At 44.4% G+C, this 17,944-nt stretch overlaps 1 protein-coding gene across 1 annotated transcript; it reads right to left on the bottom strand.

Annotated features, from left to right (window-relative positions):
* Positions 1-14,803: 14,803 nt before the first annotated feature.
* LOC120038367 lies at positions 14,804-16,937 on the bottom strand. Its single transcript, XM_038984142.1, has 2 exons — positions 15,510-16,937; positions 14,804-15,381 (listed from the first exon to the last, which is right to left on the bottom strand). Exons 1-2 carry the CDS (start codon positions 16,821-16,823, stop codon positions 15,046-15,048), a joined length of 1,650 nt encoding a protein of 549 aa, XP_038840070.1. The 5' UTR covers positions 16,824-16,937; the 3' UTR covers positions 14,804-15,045.
* Positions 16,938-17,944: the final 1,007 nt, after the last annotated feature.

The following is a 17,944-nucleotide window of genomic DNA, read 5'->3' as shown; positions in this document are numbered from 1 at the left end:
ATATATTTGTCATTATTCCTGCTTGAACATTTTAGATTAAATGTAGGCCAATCTGAAACGTATTTACTGAATCAAACCATGTCAATAGCACTGTGAATGACTGTATAACATTACTCCCCATTTTTCTATTGTGTGAAGCCAATGACCACATTTTGGTGGGATCAAATCTTGGGTTGGTGCCAACCACTGAAAACGTTAGTGCACCAGGGGAAAAGTTTGTCTGGAGCCCTTTTATACTGTATTTATATAGATAACATGTTTATGGTAGGCCTGTCACAACATTGCATTTTGAAAGAGAAAGCACGTGCCATCCCAAAGGAAATAGGCCTATGGAGATTATATAATGCTTACGAATATTGGTATATCCAGAGACCAAAAATCTAAACAGATAAACGTATTTTTTATTTACAGAAGGGGGAATTGAATCGAATCAAATGACTCATTTCCAATGATCTATACCGCCCTTAAGGGCAGGGTGCCGCGAGTGTAAATTAATGCAGGAGTGCTGGGGCAGTTGACCAATTAAGCTCAAGCGAATCATTTTTTCATATCCACTTCTAAATCCACTGTCAAAACATGTTCTGCAGCTGGTTGAGAAAAGGGTTCATGTGATTAATGATGAATTGACATTTGTCCATCCGGTTTAAGGTCAACCCTGTGATGTGAGCTGAACTCTCTACTATTTTTGTAATTCTTTGAACACCTAGTCAAATCATATTGTAAAAGCAGGTGAACTGGTTCTGCTCTGGTGTTTTGTGGAAAACTAAGCACATGGCTCATGACACGTCAACCCTGTTACCCATCAGCACAGTCTCACACACAATTCGTGCAATAACATGCAAAAAGTTGATTTTGTGCATTTCAGGACACCTGAATGGCTTTGAAATCTGCTGCAACACATTTGCATGTTATTTGTGCAAATTGAGAGTGAGATTGCGATGAAATCACTGACTCAGTTGATTGTGCAAATACATGTAGATCTTTTACAGCTCTGCTGTTTATTAATGCCCATTTTCAAGGTAAGACATTATAACCTAAATGCTCAGTATGAACGAGCTGTGAACTTAACTCTGATGGCTCCAGTCTACCACAAGTGTTCCTTTTATTTTCAAGCACCACAGAACATAATGCAGCCATTGTTTGAAATGTGTTCACATGTACACTACATTGGGAGAGGGTGTGGCATGCACAGGGGAGGACCAAGAGGTTAAATAGTCAAACAATGAAGCTGAATGTCAAGTGGCACTCCAGTCTCATTTTCACTCATTTAACACCTGGTTTACTTAACAAAAGGCACATCTCAACAGATGGTCCAGGTGTGTATGTGTGTGTGTGTGGTGGGGAGAAGGGAGGGGGCTTTGCTATTTTGTTCTCTATTGCTCCTCTATTGTTCCTCAAGATAGGAGGGAGGCCAATGACGTCAGAGGATTCCCACCAGGACCAACTCATTGAATGCCCTACTGCAGAGGTTTCAAATTCATTCAATGGAGGGCATAGTGTCTGCAGGGTTTTGTTTTTTCCTTTGAATTAAGGCCTAGACAAACAGGTATGGCGAGTTACTAATTTGTGACCTTAATTCATCAGTCAAGTTTAAGGGACAAGCGAAAACCCGCAGGCACTTGGCTCTCCGGGAATGAGTTTGACACCTGTGCCCTACTCCATTGAAGTTGTGTCTAAAAAAACACTATTTTGCTCAAAATGTTATTGTTTTTTTACACTTTAGTGTGCTCACTTTACTATATTTATACTTGGGATATTGTGTTTCAACAGTACAATTTCAAAAATAGCTGGAGGACCCCTTTAAATACAAAAGAGGAGGAGGAGAACATTGGGGATTTAGTTAATGAGCAGGTTATGGCAAATACAGCTTTCATCCTGAGGGTTCAATGTTCTCCTTTCTAAATAAAGCATAGACTACCACCTGCTGACTTTTACTACATTCAGAGTTCATATATTTTTGAACACTTCTACATTATAATGTGGATCCTACCATGATAACGGATAATCATAGCCTCCCGAGTGGTAAAGCGGTCTAAGGTGCTGCATCTCAGTGCTAGAGGTGTCACTACAGAGCCTGGTTCGATCCCAGGCTGTATCACAAACAGCCGTGACCGGAGTCCCATAGGTAGGCGCACAATTGGCCCAGCATCGTTAGAGTTTGGCTGGGGTAGGCCGTCATTGTGAATAAGAATTTGTTTTTATCTGACTTGCCTACTTAAATAAAGGTTAAATAAACATAAATAAAAAATGAATGAATAATGTTGAGTGAGAAAGTTACAGAGGCATACAGTGGCAAGAAAAGTTTGTGACCCTTTGGAATTACCTGGATTTCTGCATAAATCATAAAAATTGTCATAAAATTTGATCTGATCTTCATCTAAGTCACAACAATAGACAAACACAGTCAGCTTAAACTAATAACACACAAACAATGATTGATACGTTTTCATGTCTTTATTGAACACACCGTGTAAACATTCACAGTACAGGGTGGAAAACGTATGGGAACCCTTGGATTTAATAACTGGTTGACCCTTTTTTGGCAGCAATAACCTCAACCAAACGTTTTCTGTAGTTGCGTATCAGACCAGCACAACGGTCAGGAGGAATTTTGGACCATTCCTCTTACAGTTACAGTTACAGTTTACAAAACTGTTTCAGTTCAGTAATACTCTCGGGATGTCTGGTGTGAACCGCTCTCGAGGTCATGCCACAGCATCTCAATCGGGTTGAAGTCAGGACTCTGACTGGGCCACTCTAGAAAGCGTATTTTCTTCTGTTGAAGCCATTCTGTTGTTGAGTTACTTCTGTGTTTTGGGTCGTTGTCCTGTTGCATCACCCAACTTCTGTTGAGCTTCAATTGGCGGACAATTCTCCTGCATTCTCCTGCAAAATGTCTTGATAAACATGGGAAGTTTCATCTTTAGTTTCATCTGTCCACAGAATATTTTGCCAGTAGTGCTGTGGAACATGCAGGTGCTCTTTTGCAAACTTTAGATGTGCAGCAATGAGAGATATTTGGCGAAATATACCAGCATGCCCCTTCATAGGAAAACAATGGGGGGAGTTCAGCGGTCCAAGGGCAAAAAGTATTTTGGGGCTAGCGATCGATGACAACGAGATACACTGCCCAGCCTTAAATAATTAGAAAGAAGAGATTATCCTGATTAATATGGGGAGCTCAACAGCTCAACAGCGCCTCTTCAACCTCAGGAGGCTGAAGAAATTTGGCTTGTCACCAAAAACACTCACAAACTTTTACAGATACACAATTGAGAGCATCCTGTTGGGCTTTATCACAGCCTGGTATGGCAACTGCTCCGCCCACAACCTTAAGGCTCTCCAGAGGGTAGTGAGGTCTGCACAACGCATCACCGGGGGCAAACTATCTGACCTCCAGGACACCTACATCACCCGATGTCACAGGAAGGCCAAAAAAATCACCAAGGACAACAACCACCCGAGCCACTGCCTGTTCACCCCGCTATCATCCAGAAGGCGAGGTCAGTACAGGTGCATCAAAGCTGGGACTGAGAGACTGAAAAACAGCTTCTATCTCAAGGCCATCAGACTGTTAAACAGCCATCACTAACATTGAGTGGCTGCTGCAAACATACACTCAAATCTCTAGCCACTTTAATAATTGGATGTAATAAATGTATAGTCACTTTAAACAATGCCACTTTAAATAATGTTTACATACCCTAAATTACTCATCTCATATGTATATACTGTACTCTATACCATCTACTGCATCTTGCCTATGCCGTTCAGCCATCGCTCATCCATATATTTATATGTACATATTCTTATTCATCCCTTTACACTTGTCTGTATAAGGTAGTTGTTGTGAAATTGTTAGATTACTTGCTAGATATTACTGCACTGTCGGAACTAGAAGCACAAGCATTTCGCTACACTCGCATTAACATCTGCTAACCATGTGTATGTGACCAATTAAATTTGATTTGATTTGACACCATTGTTGAAATGGTACAGGATGTTGTCAATCGTGGTAAAACAGAGTTTTCACGCGATCATCACTTCAAAGACATGTCTACAAAAATAACAAACTTAATGGGTGTCAGAGCGAGCGTAAAGAAAACATTTAATGAGATTCTATCCCAGTTCAGGTCAAACATATTACCAGATATTGTAGATGGGTTCAATTTTATTGTATTTTATTTCACCTTTATTTAACCAGGAAGGCTAGTTGAGAACAAGTTCTCATTTACAACTGCGACCTGGCCAAGATAAAGCATAGCAGTGTGAACAGACAACAACACAGAGTTACACATGGAGTAAACAATAAACAAGTCAATAACACAGTAGGGGAAAAAATGAGTCTATATACATTGTGTGCAAAAGGAATGAGGTAGGCAATAAATAGGCCACAGGAGCGAATAATTACAATTTAGCAGATTAACACTGGAGTGATAAATCATCAGATGATCATGAGCAAGTAGAGATACTGGTGTGCAAAAGAGCGGAAAGGTAAATAAATAAAAACAGTAAGGGGATGAGGTAGGTAAATTGGGTGGGCTGTTTACAGATGGACTATGTACAGCTGCAGCGATCGGTTAGCTGCTCAGATAGCAGATGTTTAAAGTTGGTGAGGGAAATAAAAGTGTCCAACTTCAGCAATTTTTGCAATTCGTTCCAGTCACAGGCAGCAGAGAACTGGAAGGAAAGGCGGCCAAATGAGGTGTTGGCTTTTGGGATGATCAGTGAGACATACCTGCTGGAGCGCGTGCTACGGGTGGGTGTTGATATCTTGACCAGTGAACTAAGATAAGGCGGAGCTTTACCTGCATGGACTTATAGATGACCTGGAGTCAGTGGGTCTGGCGACGAATATGTAGCGAGGGCCAGCCGACTAGAGCATACAGGTCGCAGTGGTGGGTGGTATAAGGTGTTTTGGTAACAAAACGGATGGCACTATGATAAACTGCATCTAGTTTGCTGAGTAGAGTATTGGAAGCTATTTTGTAGATGACATCGCCGAAGTCAAGGATCGGTAGGATAGTCAGTTTTACGAGGGTGAGTTTTGCGACGTGAGTGAAGGAGGCTTTGTTGCGAAATAGAAAGCCGATTCTTGATTTGATTTTGGATTGGAGATGTTTAATATGAATCTGGAAGGCGAGTTTACAGTCTAGCCAGACACCTAGGTATTTATAGATGTCCACATATTCTAGGTCGGAACCGTCCAGGGTGGTGATGCTAGTCGGGCGGGCGGGTGCAGGCAGCGAACGGTTGAAAAGCATGCATTTGGTTTTACTAGCGTTTAAGAGCAGTTGGAGGCCACAGAAGGAGTGTTGTATGGCATTGAAGCTCGTTTGGAGGTTAGATAGCACAGTGTCCAAGGAAGGGCCAGAAGTATACAGAATGGTGTCGTCTGCGGAGAGGTGGATCAGGGAATCGCCCGCAGCAAGAGCAACATCATTGATATATACAGAGAAAAGAGTCAGCCCGAGAATTGAACCCTGTGGTACCCCCACAGAGACTGCCAGAGGTCCGGACAACATCCCCTCCAATTTGACACACTGAACTCTGTCTGCAAAGTAGTTGGTGAACAAGGCAAGGCAGTCATCAGAAAAACCGAGGCTACTGAGTCTGCCGATAAGAATATGGTGATTGACAGAGTCGAAAGCCTTGGCCAGGTCGATGAAGACGGCTGCACAGTACTGTCTTTTATCAATGGCGGTTATGATATCGTTTAGTACCTTGAGCGTGGCTGAGGTGCACCCGTGACCGGCTCGGAAACCGGATTGCACAGCGGAGAAGGTACGGTGGGATTCGAGATGGTCAGTGATCTGTTTATTAACTTGGCTTTCGAAGACCTTAGATAGGCAGGGCAGGATGGATATAGGTCTGTAACAGTTTGGATCCAGGGTGTCTCCCCCTTTGAAGAGAGGGATGACCGCGGCAGCTTTCCAATCCTTGGGGATCTCAGACGATATGAAAGACAGGTTGAACAGGCTGGTAATAGGGGTTGCGACAATGGCGGCGGATAGTTTCAGAAATAGAGGGTCTAGATTATCAAGCCCAGCTGATTTGTATGGGTCCAGGTTTTGCAGCTCTTTAAGAACATCTGCCATCTGGATTTGGGTAAAGGAGAAGCTGGGGACGCATGGGCGAGTAGCTGCAGGGGGGGGCGGAGCTGTTGGCCGAGGTTGGAGTAGCCAGGTGGAAGGCATGGCCAGTCGTTGAGAAATGCTTGTTGAAGTTTTCAATTATCATGGATTTATCGGTGGTGACCGTGTTACCTAGCCTCAGTGCAGTGGGCAGCTGGGAGGAGGTGCTCTTGTTCTCCATGGACTTTACAGTGTCCCAGAACTTTTTGGAGTTAGAGCTACAGGATGCAAATTTCTGCTTGAAAAAGCTAGCCTTTGCTTTCCTGACTGACTGCGTCTGCGTCAATGACTGCGTCAATGACTTAGATGACACAGAAAAGGCTAGACTTTCTCTTGTCAATGAGCTATTTTGCGGTATGCACGTTATTGATGGGCTGGCACATCAGGCGGGTACAACATTAGCTATGTGGGAATCCCTTATTTTCCAACAGGACAAGGTAGGTAGTGCTAAAGTAGATCCCACACACACATTAGGCTGTGAGAGTGGTACAGTTAGGCTTATCCGAACTGGATGTAAAGCAGTACAGGAACGTGCATGTGAGGAGAGTGGCAAGCCAGTCAAATTCAGAACATTCTTGCTTAACAAGAATGGTTCTGACGACGTTCCTTAAGTTACTCTCAAAGGAAACCGCATAAATGTGATGTTCCACAATGCAGCAGGTGTTTACTATCTCTACACTGACTTGTTGGACTTCACGAGACTCACCCAAAATGAAAACAGGTTAATTCAAGCCATTCATGCTGATCTGAATGTCATTCAGTTCATTGCGGGGATGTAGGGCATTATGCCTTATATCCAAACAGCTTACAGAACCATTCTGGAGAGTCCTTGGAAAGAAAGAACATTTCCTTGCAATGAACAACAGGTATAGTGCTTGTTAGAAAGCTCACAGAGTGGCAGGCAGACAGCAGCACTTTCATTAGAGGTGAGGTCACTTTGTTTGATGGCGTAGACGTCCACAGGGGACCCATCTTCGACAAACTTATAGCACAAGAATCCGAAGAGTTGGATGACATGACAAAACAAGCTCTGGAGCAAAGTTTTGCTAGTCTAGTGAAAGCATGGACGGTACGACAGTGTATCTGACGAACAGTATAAAGCATTAGAATCTGCTCCAGAAACACACGTTGCGTGTGAGAGGGATCTTGGGATATTTAATCAGTTAATAAGATTAAAGACGAGGGCAAGGAAGGTAGCATTAGAGGGCATGATCATGTTTAAACAGAATAGGTCTTGGGAATGGTTGGCTAGTTTAGGTCCTGAGAGGAAAGCTAAGGTCCTTGAAACATCTAGGGCATCAGTTAAAGGACAGAGAGCCATATATCGTGAGCGCATGTCAAAATAAGAGAGACTAGACTGCAGGCACTTAAAGAGAAACAAGATAGACAAAAGCAAAACGACCTTCAGGGAGTCAGTAAAAACAACAGATTACTGTAGACATGGGCAAATATGGTGGGTTCTGGACCCGTGTGGAGGAAGTGGATGAGCAGATAGCTAATTTAAGTGATGTGGACAAAATACCAGCCGTGACAGCACAGTAAAAAGTTAGACGCTTTGTTATTAGGCCAGAAAAACGAGAATTAAATTTTGAACTTGTCAAAACATGGGAAACGGCTGTCATTGGATCAGCTCATCAGTAACCTGAAGAGTGTAGTAGTTGTTGCAACCAGCACACACTTCCATCCTCGCTGCTAATAAACATGTGTTCAATTTTTCCCCCTACCAGATCCTTTGTACAAACTAGGATTAGTTGTGTACGGTTTTCTTGATATTCCTGACCATAAGGGCAACCAGGGCATATTACAAGTTTTGTCATATTTGATTCTAAACTCATAAATGTCATCTGATGTTCTAATGTCTACCACTGTTGCATCATATTCTGTATCTAAAACGTTTCCACTAAACGTATGCTGAACACGTTTTCCAAGTAACTGCAGTGGCATTTTAATACTTGATAATCTAACCACATCTAAATGTCCTCTCGTACATCCCAGATCTTGTGCTTTAAGGTGCTGTTTGGTAGCATTTCTCAAAAATACCTCTTTCCTTTGAGCAACAGGATCAGCTGGCGCAGTCATGCGTGCATCGTCTCACTCAGTTGCCGGGTAATGTAATTAGTTCGAAAGGAGATACATTTGTAATAGACTATGAAGAAGAGGAAGATGAAGAAGTGAGTAGTCCTGTATCAGAATTTGCACTTCTATTTGACCATTATGAAAATGAGGTTAGAATTCTTTCATAGAATTGTGTTCGTTCTAATATATAACTCTGGTGCAATACAACGTAGCTGCTTTAGGAGGGTCGTTACAATATATATATATATATATATATATATATATATATATATATATATATTTATATATATATATATGTGTATATGTACGGTAAAGATGAACCATTTGAGAAAATCATGGGACAAATAGTCTTTTGTTGCATGCTATTTTATGTCAATCAGGGTTAGGTTTAGGGTTAGAAAAATGGTGATCATTACAGCATCATGGCTGGCTGACGGATCTGGCTGCTCATGGCTGGCTGACGGATCTGGCTGCTCATGGCTGGCTGACGGATCTGGCTGCTCATGGCTGGCTGACGGATCTGGCTGCTCATGGCTGGCTGACGGATCTGGCTGCTCATGGCTGGCTGACGGATCTGGCTGCACATGGCTGGCTGGCGGCTCTGGCAGATCCTGTCTGGTTCGCGGCTCTGGCAGATCCTGTCTGGTTGGCGGCTCTGGCAGATCCTGTCTGGTTGGCGGCTCTGGCAGATCCTGTCTGGTTGGCGGCTCTGGCAGATCCTGTCTGGTTGGCGGCTCTGGCAGATCCTGACTGACGAATGGCTCTAGCGGCTCCTGACTGACGAACGGCTCTAGCGGCTCCTGACTGACGAACGGCTCTGACGGCTCGGGACAGACGGGCGGCTCTAATGGCTCGGGGCAGACGGATGGCTCAGATGGCGCTGGGTAGACGGATGGCTCAGATGGCACTTGGCAGACGGATGGCTCAGATGGCACTGGGCAGACGGATGGCTCAGATGGCACTGGGCAGACGGATGGCTCAGATGGCACTGGGCAGACAGATGGCTCAGATGGCACTGGGCAGACAGATGGCTCAGATGGCACTGGGCAGACAGATGGCTCAGATGGCACTGGGCAGACAGATGGCTCAGATGGCACTGGGCAGACAGATGGCTCAGATGGCACTGGGCAGACAGATGGCTCAGAGGGCACTGGCCGACAGATGGCTCAGATGGCGCTGGGTAGACTGATGGCTCAGATGGCGCTTGGCAGACGGGTGGCTCAGATGGCGCTTGGCAGACGGGCAGTTCAGGCACCGCTGTGCAGACGGCAGACTCTGGCCGGCTGAGACGCACTGTAGGCCTGGTGCGTGGTGCCGGAACTGGAAGTACCGGGCTAAAGACACGCACCTTCAGGCTAGTGCGGGGATGAGGAACAGGGCATACTGGACCCTGGAGATGCACATTAGGCCTAGTGCGTGGTGCCGGAACTGGTGGTACCGGGCTGGGGACACGCATCTCAGGGCTAGTGCGGGGAGGAGGAACAGGGCATACTGGACCCTGGAGACGCACATTAGGCCTAGTGCGTGGTGCCGGAACTGGTGGTACCGGGCTGGGGACACGCATCTCAGGGCTAGTGCGGGGAGGAGAAACAGGACGTACTGGACTCTGGAGACGCACAAAAGGCTTGGTGCGTGGTGCCGGAACTGGAGGTACCGGGCTGGGGACACGCATCTCAGGGCTAGTGCGGGGAGGAGAAACAGGACGTACTGGACTCTGGAGACGCACAAAAGGCTTGGTGCGTGGTGCCGGAACTGGAGGACTGGTACGAGGGGCTGCCACAGGAGAGTTAGTACGTGGGGCTGCTACAGGAGGTGCAGGACTAGGGAGGCGTACAGGAGGCCTGGTTCATGGGACTGTCATTCCCAGACGGTTAGCACGCACCTCGGGATGAGCAAGGAGAGCTGACTCAGGTAACATCACTTCCCGCACACGCTCTGTCGGGTGGATTTTGTGCCTCACGCACCAACACAGCAGCTCCCTCATTTCACTCTCCTCCAACCTCCCCAATAAATCCTTAACAGTCTCTGTATCAGTCCCATTGCTCACCTCCAAATTCAGCCCGACTGGCTCAGGTTCCTTCTTAAGGTCCTCACGGGTAGCACGGAAAGTTGACGCAGATCTCCTATCTGGACTCGCCACACTCCCCATGAGCCCCTCCCCAATAAATTTTTGGCGTTTCCTCGAGGGTTTCCTACCGCGCCTTCGTGCTCCTTTCTCCAACTCCATAATCCTGTAACCCTCCTCGCACTGCTCCAGCGAATCCCAGGCAGGCTCCGGCACTTTCTCTGGATCGCACACCCACCTGTCTATCTCTTCCCAGGTTGTTCTCCACTTATCCTTTTCCCGGGTCCATTCCTCCACTAAGCGCTGTTCCATCCTTTCACGCTGCTTGGTCCTGGTTTGGTGGGTAATTCTGTCACGATCGTCTAAGGGTGAGAGAGAGGACCAAGGCGCAGCGTGTGCAAATACATCTTCTTTAATTTTAGAAGAGAGAAAAAACAAGAAACGAACAACTATACACAAACTAACAAAATAACAAACTGACGACCGTGAAGCTACAAACGTTAGTGCACAGACAAGCAACAAACGTTCAACATAGACATAGACAATTACCCACAAATGCATGATGCCCATGGCTGCCTTAAATATGGCTCCCAATCAGAGACAAATGAAAGACATCTGTCTCTGATTGAGAACCACTCAGGCAACCATAGACATACCTAGACACATTCACTCAACCATAGACATACCTAGAAACATTTACTCAACACAAACTCATACACTACACCCAACACCCCCTTTACCATATAACCACCCAAAACGACAAAACACAAACATTCCCCATGTCACACCCTGACCTACCTAAAAATAATAATGAAAACAAAGAATACTAAGGCCAGGGTGTGACACATGCATAAGAGAGAGATATAAACACAGCAAGAAGCGAAACGTACTCTCACTGTCAACTGCGTTTATTTTCAGCAAACTTAACATGTGTAAATATTTGTATGAACATAACAAGATTCAACAACTGAGTCATAAACTGAACAAGTTCCACAGACATGTGACAGAAATTAAATACTATGTCCCTGAACAAAGGGGGGGTCAAAATCAAAAGTAACAGTTAGTTTCTGGTGTGGCCACCAGCTGCATTGAGTACTGCAGTGCATCTGCTCCTCGTGAACCAGATTTGCCAGTTCTTGCTGTGAGATGTTACCCAACTCTTCCACCAAGGCACCTGCAAGTTCCTGGACATTTCTGGGGGGAATGGCCCTAGCCCTCACCATCCGATCCAACAGGTCCCAGACGTGCTCAATGGGATTGAGATCCGGGCTCTTCGCTGGCCATGGCAGAACACTGACATTCCTGTCTTGGAGGAAATCATGCTCAGAACGAGCAGCATGGCTGGTGGCATTGTCATGCTAGAGGGTCATGTCAGGATGAGCCTGCAGGAAGGGTACCACATGAGGGAGGAGGATGTCTTCCCTGTAACGCACAGCGTTGAGATTGCCTGCAATGACAACAAGCTCAGTCCGATGATGCTGTGACACATCGCCACAGACCATGATGGACCCTCCACCTCCAAATCGATCCCGCTCCAGAGTACAGGCCTTGGTGTAACTCTCATTCCTTCGACAATAAACGTGAATCCAACCATCACCCCTGGTGAGACAAAACTGCGACTCGTCAGTGAAGAGCACTTTTTGCCAGTTCTGTCTGGTCCAGCGATGGTGGGTTTGTGCCCATAGACAACGTTGTTGCCGGTGATATCTGATGAGGACCTGCATTACAACAGGCCTACAAGCCCTCAGTCCAACCTCTCTCGGCCTATTGTGAACAGTCTGAGCACTGATGGAGGGATTGGGCATTCCTGGTGTAACTCGGTTAGTTGTTGTTGCCATCCTGTACCTGTCCCGCAGGTGTGATGTTCGGATGTACCGATCCTGTGCAGGTGTTGTTACACGTGGTCTGCCACTGCGAGGATGATCAGCTGTCCGTCCTGTCTCCCTGTAGCGCTGTCTTAAGCATCTCACAGTATGGGCATGGAAATGTGTCATGTTTGGGCTTCTTGTGGTCAATTTGCAGTCTACAAATTATTTGTAATTATTTTCCGGACCGGTGTCCATCCATTCATGAAAAAAATCATCCCGCAGCTGATGATCCCTGATGTAGAGCTTAAAATCATGTTTTAAAAAAGTATAATTTTGCTCTCATTGGATGTCAAGTATTTTAACTGATTAAATCATTACAGAAAGAGATATATTCAGAGACATCGGTTCAACAACTGCAGAGTTTGTGCCCCTGTTTAAGGTAGTTGTTGTGAAATTGTTAGATTACTTGTTAGATATTACTGCATGTTCGGAACTAGAAGCACCAGCATTTCGCTACACTCGCACTAACATCTGCTAACCATGTGTATGTGACCAATTTTTTTTGATTTGATATGATTTTTTACTCACTATATGCCGATATACACTGAGTATACAAAATATTAAGAACACCAGCTCTTTCCATGACATTGACTAACCAGGTGGATCCAGGTGAAAGCTATAATCCATTATTGATGTCACTTGTTAAATCCACTTCAATCAGTGTAGATGAATGGGAGGTGACATGTTAAAGAAGGATTTTTAGCCGTGAGACAATTGAGACATGGATTGTGTATGTGTGCCATTCAAATCAAATCAAATTGTATTTGTCACATGCGCCGAATACAACAGGTGTAGACCTTAAAGTGAAATGCTTACGTACAAGCCCTTAAACCAACAATGCAATTTAAATAAAATACCCCAAAAATAATTAAAAAGTAAGAGATAAGAATAACAAATAATTAAAGAGCAGCAGTAAATAAAAATAGCGGGGTTATATACAGGGGATATCGGTACAGAGTCAATGTGCGGGGACACCGGTGTCGAGGTAATTGAGGTAATATGTACATGTAGGTAAAATTATTAAAGTGACTTCAGAGGGTGAATGGGCAAGACAAAAGATTTAAGTGCTTTTGACTGGGATATGGTAGTAGGTGCCAGGCGCAATGGTTTGTGTCAATAAATAAATCAATCAAATGTATTTATAAAGCCCTTTTAACATCAGCAGATGTCACAAAGTGTTATACAGTAACCCAGCCTAAAGCCCCAGAAAGCAAGCAATGCAGATGTCAAAACTGCAGGGCTGCTGGGTTTTTCACCCTCAACAGTTTCCTGTGTGTATCAAGAATGGTCCACCACTCAAAGACATCCAGACAACTTGACACAACTGTGGGAAGCTTGGAGTCAACATGGGTCAGCATCCCTGTGGAGTGCTTTTGACAACTTGAAGAGTCCATGCCCTGACGAATTGAGACTGTTCTGATGGCAAAGGTTGGGGGGGGGGGCAACTCAATATCAGGAAGGTGCTTTGTACTGTACACTCAGTTTATGCAGTCCATGTATCTGCTGCTGTCTGGTTAAAATACATGCCATACTCTTTTTGGCCCAGACAACATCAGATACATGGGCAACACATACAGAGACAAAGGGGCAATGTTTAGCTCTCACTCAGATGCTTCATTTTTCTTAACTAGCCAAGTCAGTAAGTACAACTTCTTATTTTCAATTACAGGCCTAAAAACTGTGGATTAACTGGGGCAGAACGACAGATGTGTACCTTGTCAGCTCAGGGATTCGATCTTGCAACCTTGTTAGTCCAACACTCTAACCACTAGGCTACCTGCAGCCCTTTATCGGAGATTGATGCTTCTTTCTGTTTAAATATTGAAATATTTTATTTGGAGGGGCAAGCAAGTATGTTAAGAAGAAAGCATCTTGAAGAGTATTGCATCATACCATTTAAAAAATATATATATATATTTACTGTATATTTTCCTATTGACGTACAATCGGTCAGAAGCGTCGTAAATCAAATTGGCCAGGCCCTGATAGGAATGGGATGGTACGTTACTTCTGAATGTAGTGACTGTGTAAATTCCAATTAGCTTTCATTAAAGACAAACAATATAGGCTGCATAAGAGAGATCATCATATGTCGCTTGTCAATTCAAAGTCATGTTTTCTAGTACCTTTCTAGTTTAATTATCATCTTATGATGAAATGCTTGAGGTAAACAGCATATCTAGTTTAGTAATAGAAAACGATATGCCATTTTACCAGCAGTTTTTATATACTCCAAAAAACATAGAATCCCTGGTATAGCTGTTGCACATGCAGCCTACTCTTGTCATAGCCTAGCCTATATATTTATCAATTACTGTATGATAATATAGGGTGTAATCATTTAGTGTATATTTTACTAAACGTTGAAGAGGAATTAGAGTACACTAAAACACCCGACTTTTCAGGGGTTACACGTGTTGGCATAATACTTTATAGTCACTTGTCTTGCTTTTAGTAATGACACAATTCTAACTGGCTGGACATTACAAAAGTATGTCTTATCCACTATCAAATCATCTGCACTCAAAACTTGGTAATGTCACAATCATCATTAATTACATAACTCATAAATGTAATGGCTATCAATTGATAAGACAATTCGTGTAAAACTGTCTTGTTTTAATTTTTTCTTTGAATAAAAAAATACAATGTTATCAAGTTTCTGCATTTTATTTGTAACACAATTGGTAGGGTGCAAAACACAATGTTGAAACATTACATGCATACAGGAGAATTAGTGGCAATATATCCATGCTATAACACAGACTCGGTTGTTAATTCACTGGAGACAGTATCTTGTGCCTTTGGGATATGCGCCTTTAGCCTAACGCATGAATTCATCTCTCGTCTTCTGTTGTTCTGGATATTTGCGTGCGCAAGACCCACAAGCAAATCCGTTGCACTACCCACAGCTTTCAGGAGCCTTGTTCCGTGTCGATCTGCGCACCTTGCTCCGGGTCTTCGTTTCACAGACTGTGTCCTGGATGGGTGGGAGGGGAGGAGGCGGTGCGGCACTGGCCCTCATGTGCTTCTCGCGAAGCTCGAATGCCAGATCCTTGACGAAATCTCTCCTTGACACTGTCTTAGCGGTGCATTGCGTGAACAAAACATATGCGTTGATTGCAGCCAGGTCAAGAAGGTTGAAGAATACCGCAAGGGGCCAGCGGTGTGAACCTCCTTTCTCCAACCCTGTCACAACCTCCACCGTGCGCTCTCTTGTCATCCTATTTACGTCAACCTATGGGATAGAATACAATTGATTAGCATTACATCCCCAAATGAAAAACAACGACCCATTTGGTAGTCTGCAAGTGCATGACACGTGTATGGCATGATGTTTAAAAAATATCGTAATGTGAAACCTACCCTGTTGCTATTATAGAACGTCACGGTCTCCGGTTCTCTCGTTCGGTCGCTCCCGATGGCGACAGTCGGGTGCATAGTGCTCAGAATACAGACGTTCTTTCTTGGGTTACTTCTGTAAACCGTAAGGGTTGCTTTGTCATGCTTTAGCACGGTAGTGGAGTATAGCTTTGTCTGTGTCTGATTACGCATCACGGGAGGCAGCTCTCGTCCGCAATGACTCACGGCCCCGACCAAGTTGGTATTGTTGGCAATCAACTTATTTGCTAATGGCAGGGATGTGCAGAACTTGTCCGTAGTGACATTTCTCCCCGCACCGAGGTAAGGTTCCACAAGCTTCAATGCCACATTTTCAGGCTTCTGAGATTCATCTTCCCACGAATAAGGAACGACATGAGGAATGACATTTAGCACGTACTTGCTGTCTACGTCAGCGGTCAACGAAAACTTGATGACCTCCCCACTTGTAAGGAACCGTTGCTCCTCAACAGTGATGTTCAACCCTGGCTTGTAACATGCAACGCAGTTCCGTACAAACGCGTTCCAAACTTCTGAGACCACGGCGAATTTGTTCGAATTTGTCCGGGGGCGTCTGATCTCTCTTGTGTCAAAACGCAGGTACCGCATGATTTCTGTGAAGCGGTCCACTGGCATTGTGTCTCGAAAGAAATCTGATTTTAAACATGACCAGTAGCCATCCAAAGACGCTTGTCTATTGCCGTATAGCCCACGGACATACAGGACCGCAATGAATGCTTCCAATTCCTCCACAGACAAGTCCCATGTTGTGTTTTTTCCTTGCGCCCGGTGCGCCTCGGCCACAGTACAGTCCCTGATGCGCTGCAACATCTCCATGTCACACAAACAATGAAAGCTGGCGTAGGCACCGTCGATTCTGTCTTTTGCATATGGTGTAGGGCCTGATTCCACTCTGGTGTCGTTCTGTGTTAATAATCGACCCATGGCGTTACCAACAGGCTGTTTCACCCAAACTGTGCCGTCCGCCCCCTTGTTATCGCTCTCCATCTCAGTTGGTGACGGCTCCACAGTGGGCAACGTAGGGGCTTTTTTGCGCCCATGTTGACTGTAGCAACTGCGGGAGTTTTGCTGCTTGCGTTGTGGTGCCGCTGGCACCCTGGCAGGGATCCCATACGCCTCACAGTCAGAATCGGAATCTACTGAAAAAATGCCATATTTATCATCATAGATCTCTTGATACATCTCATCAAGTTCCCCCCTTCCGTCTGAATCCATGTCATCCAGCTCAAGCACCGCCAAACATTTTAGAACGTCCATTCGCATTTCCCATTTCGCCATTGTAAATTACGCACGCTTCGTTTTTTACAGGTCACGTACGGCTCTTCTCCTGCAGGAAGACTCGTCTGAATTCGATCCCACCAGAGTGGACTTTATACATCATACCCAGACCCACTTCAGTTTAGATATTATAATTAGACTACTGCACCCACAATAGATTGCCCCGCCCACGTCTTCATTCCCATTAAAGATGGGTAATTAGTAATGGATTGTTCATATTGTTAATATGTCTCTCACCTATAGCCATCAGACAGTGGCCAGCACCCCTCAATGTGATATTATTAGGTGTGGGGAGAAAGGCCGATACTAACGCTAGAAAAGTGTCATTGTCACTATACTAAGGAGTAAAAGCAGCCGAATAACAATATATTTTTTCGTTTGTGATATTGAATATATATTCTCTAAAACGTCAGCGTCATGAAGACGGGAAGATGACAATTATTATAATTTTATGTTAGTTCTACACTTGTTCTTGTTCTTTTCCTTTATTCAAGGAAAAATCCACAAAAAAACGATATTTTGGCATTTTTTTCCATTAGTCCACTGATCTTTTTTTGTATTTGGGCAGATATTGAAATAGATTTTATCGCAATGATATTGTCTGTATGCCTACTAAAACATATAGCCTAACTCAACATTAAAGGAAAACTCCATGCAAAAACTATCTTTTGGTATTTTTTATCATTATACCACTGTTGATACAGTCCCAAAATGTTTTGCATGTCAGCAGTCACGTTTTGCAGATATTGGACTTTCAAGAAGTAAAGTGTCACTTGCCACATAATCATGACACTTTGCTTATGAAAATCCTACATCTTGAAAACTATAAAGGTAATTTGAGGTCCGTGCTCCAGAATTATTACCAACACATGACTGTCCTACCCGTGTAAATTGCAGGCTTGACTACTGCTACATGTCTTTTAGAAACAGGTAAGGCCGTCTCTCCTCCTCCTTTCAGTAAATCTGACAACGCCATTTTGCTTATCGCCGCCTGCAAACAAAGACTCAAAAGGAAAGTTCCAGTGGTCAGGTCTGCACAGCGTTGGTCCGACCATTCAGAATCCACACTCCAATATAGCGAAACACAAGTATATGCACAAAGTAGAGGAGCAATCCAACGG

Source organism: Salvelinus namaycush, unplaced genomic scaffold, assembly GCF_016432855.1.
Source record: "Salvelinus namaycush isolate Seneca unplaced genomic scaffold, SaNama_1.0 Scaffold2163, whole genome shotgun sequence".
Classification (NCBI taxonomy): Eukaryota; Metazoa; Chordata; class Actinopteri; order Salmoniformes; family Salmonidae; genus Salvelinus; species Salvelinus namaycush.
This window is presented reverse-complemented; position numbering and strand designations above follow the sequence as displayed.

Coding starts and splice junctions, on each gene's coding strand:
- LOC120038367 (XM_038984142.1), bottom strand. CDS start 16,823: ATGGCGAAATGGGAAATGCGAATGGACGTTCTAAAATGTTTGGCGGTG. Junction 15,382..15,509: donor CGTTCTATAATAGCAACAGG/GTAGGTTTCACA, acceptor TCTATCCCATAG/GTTGACGTAAATAGGATGAC.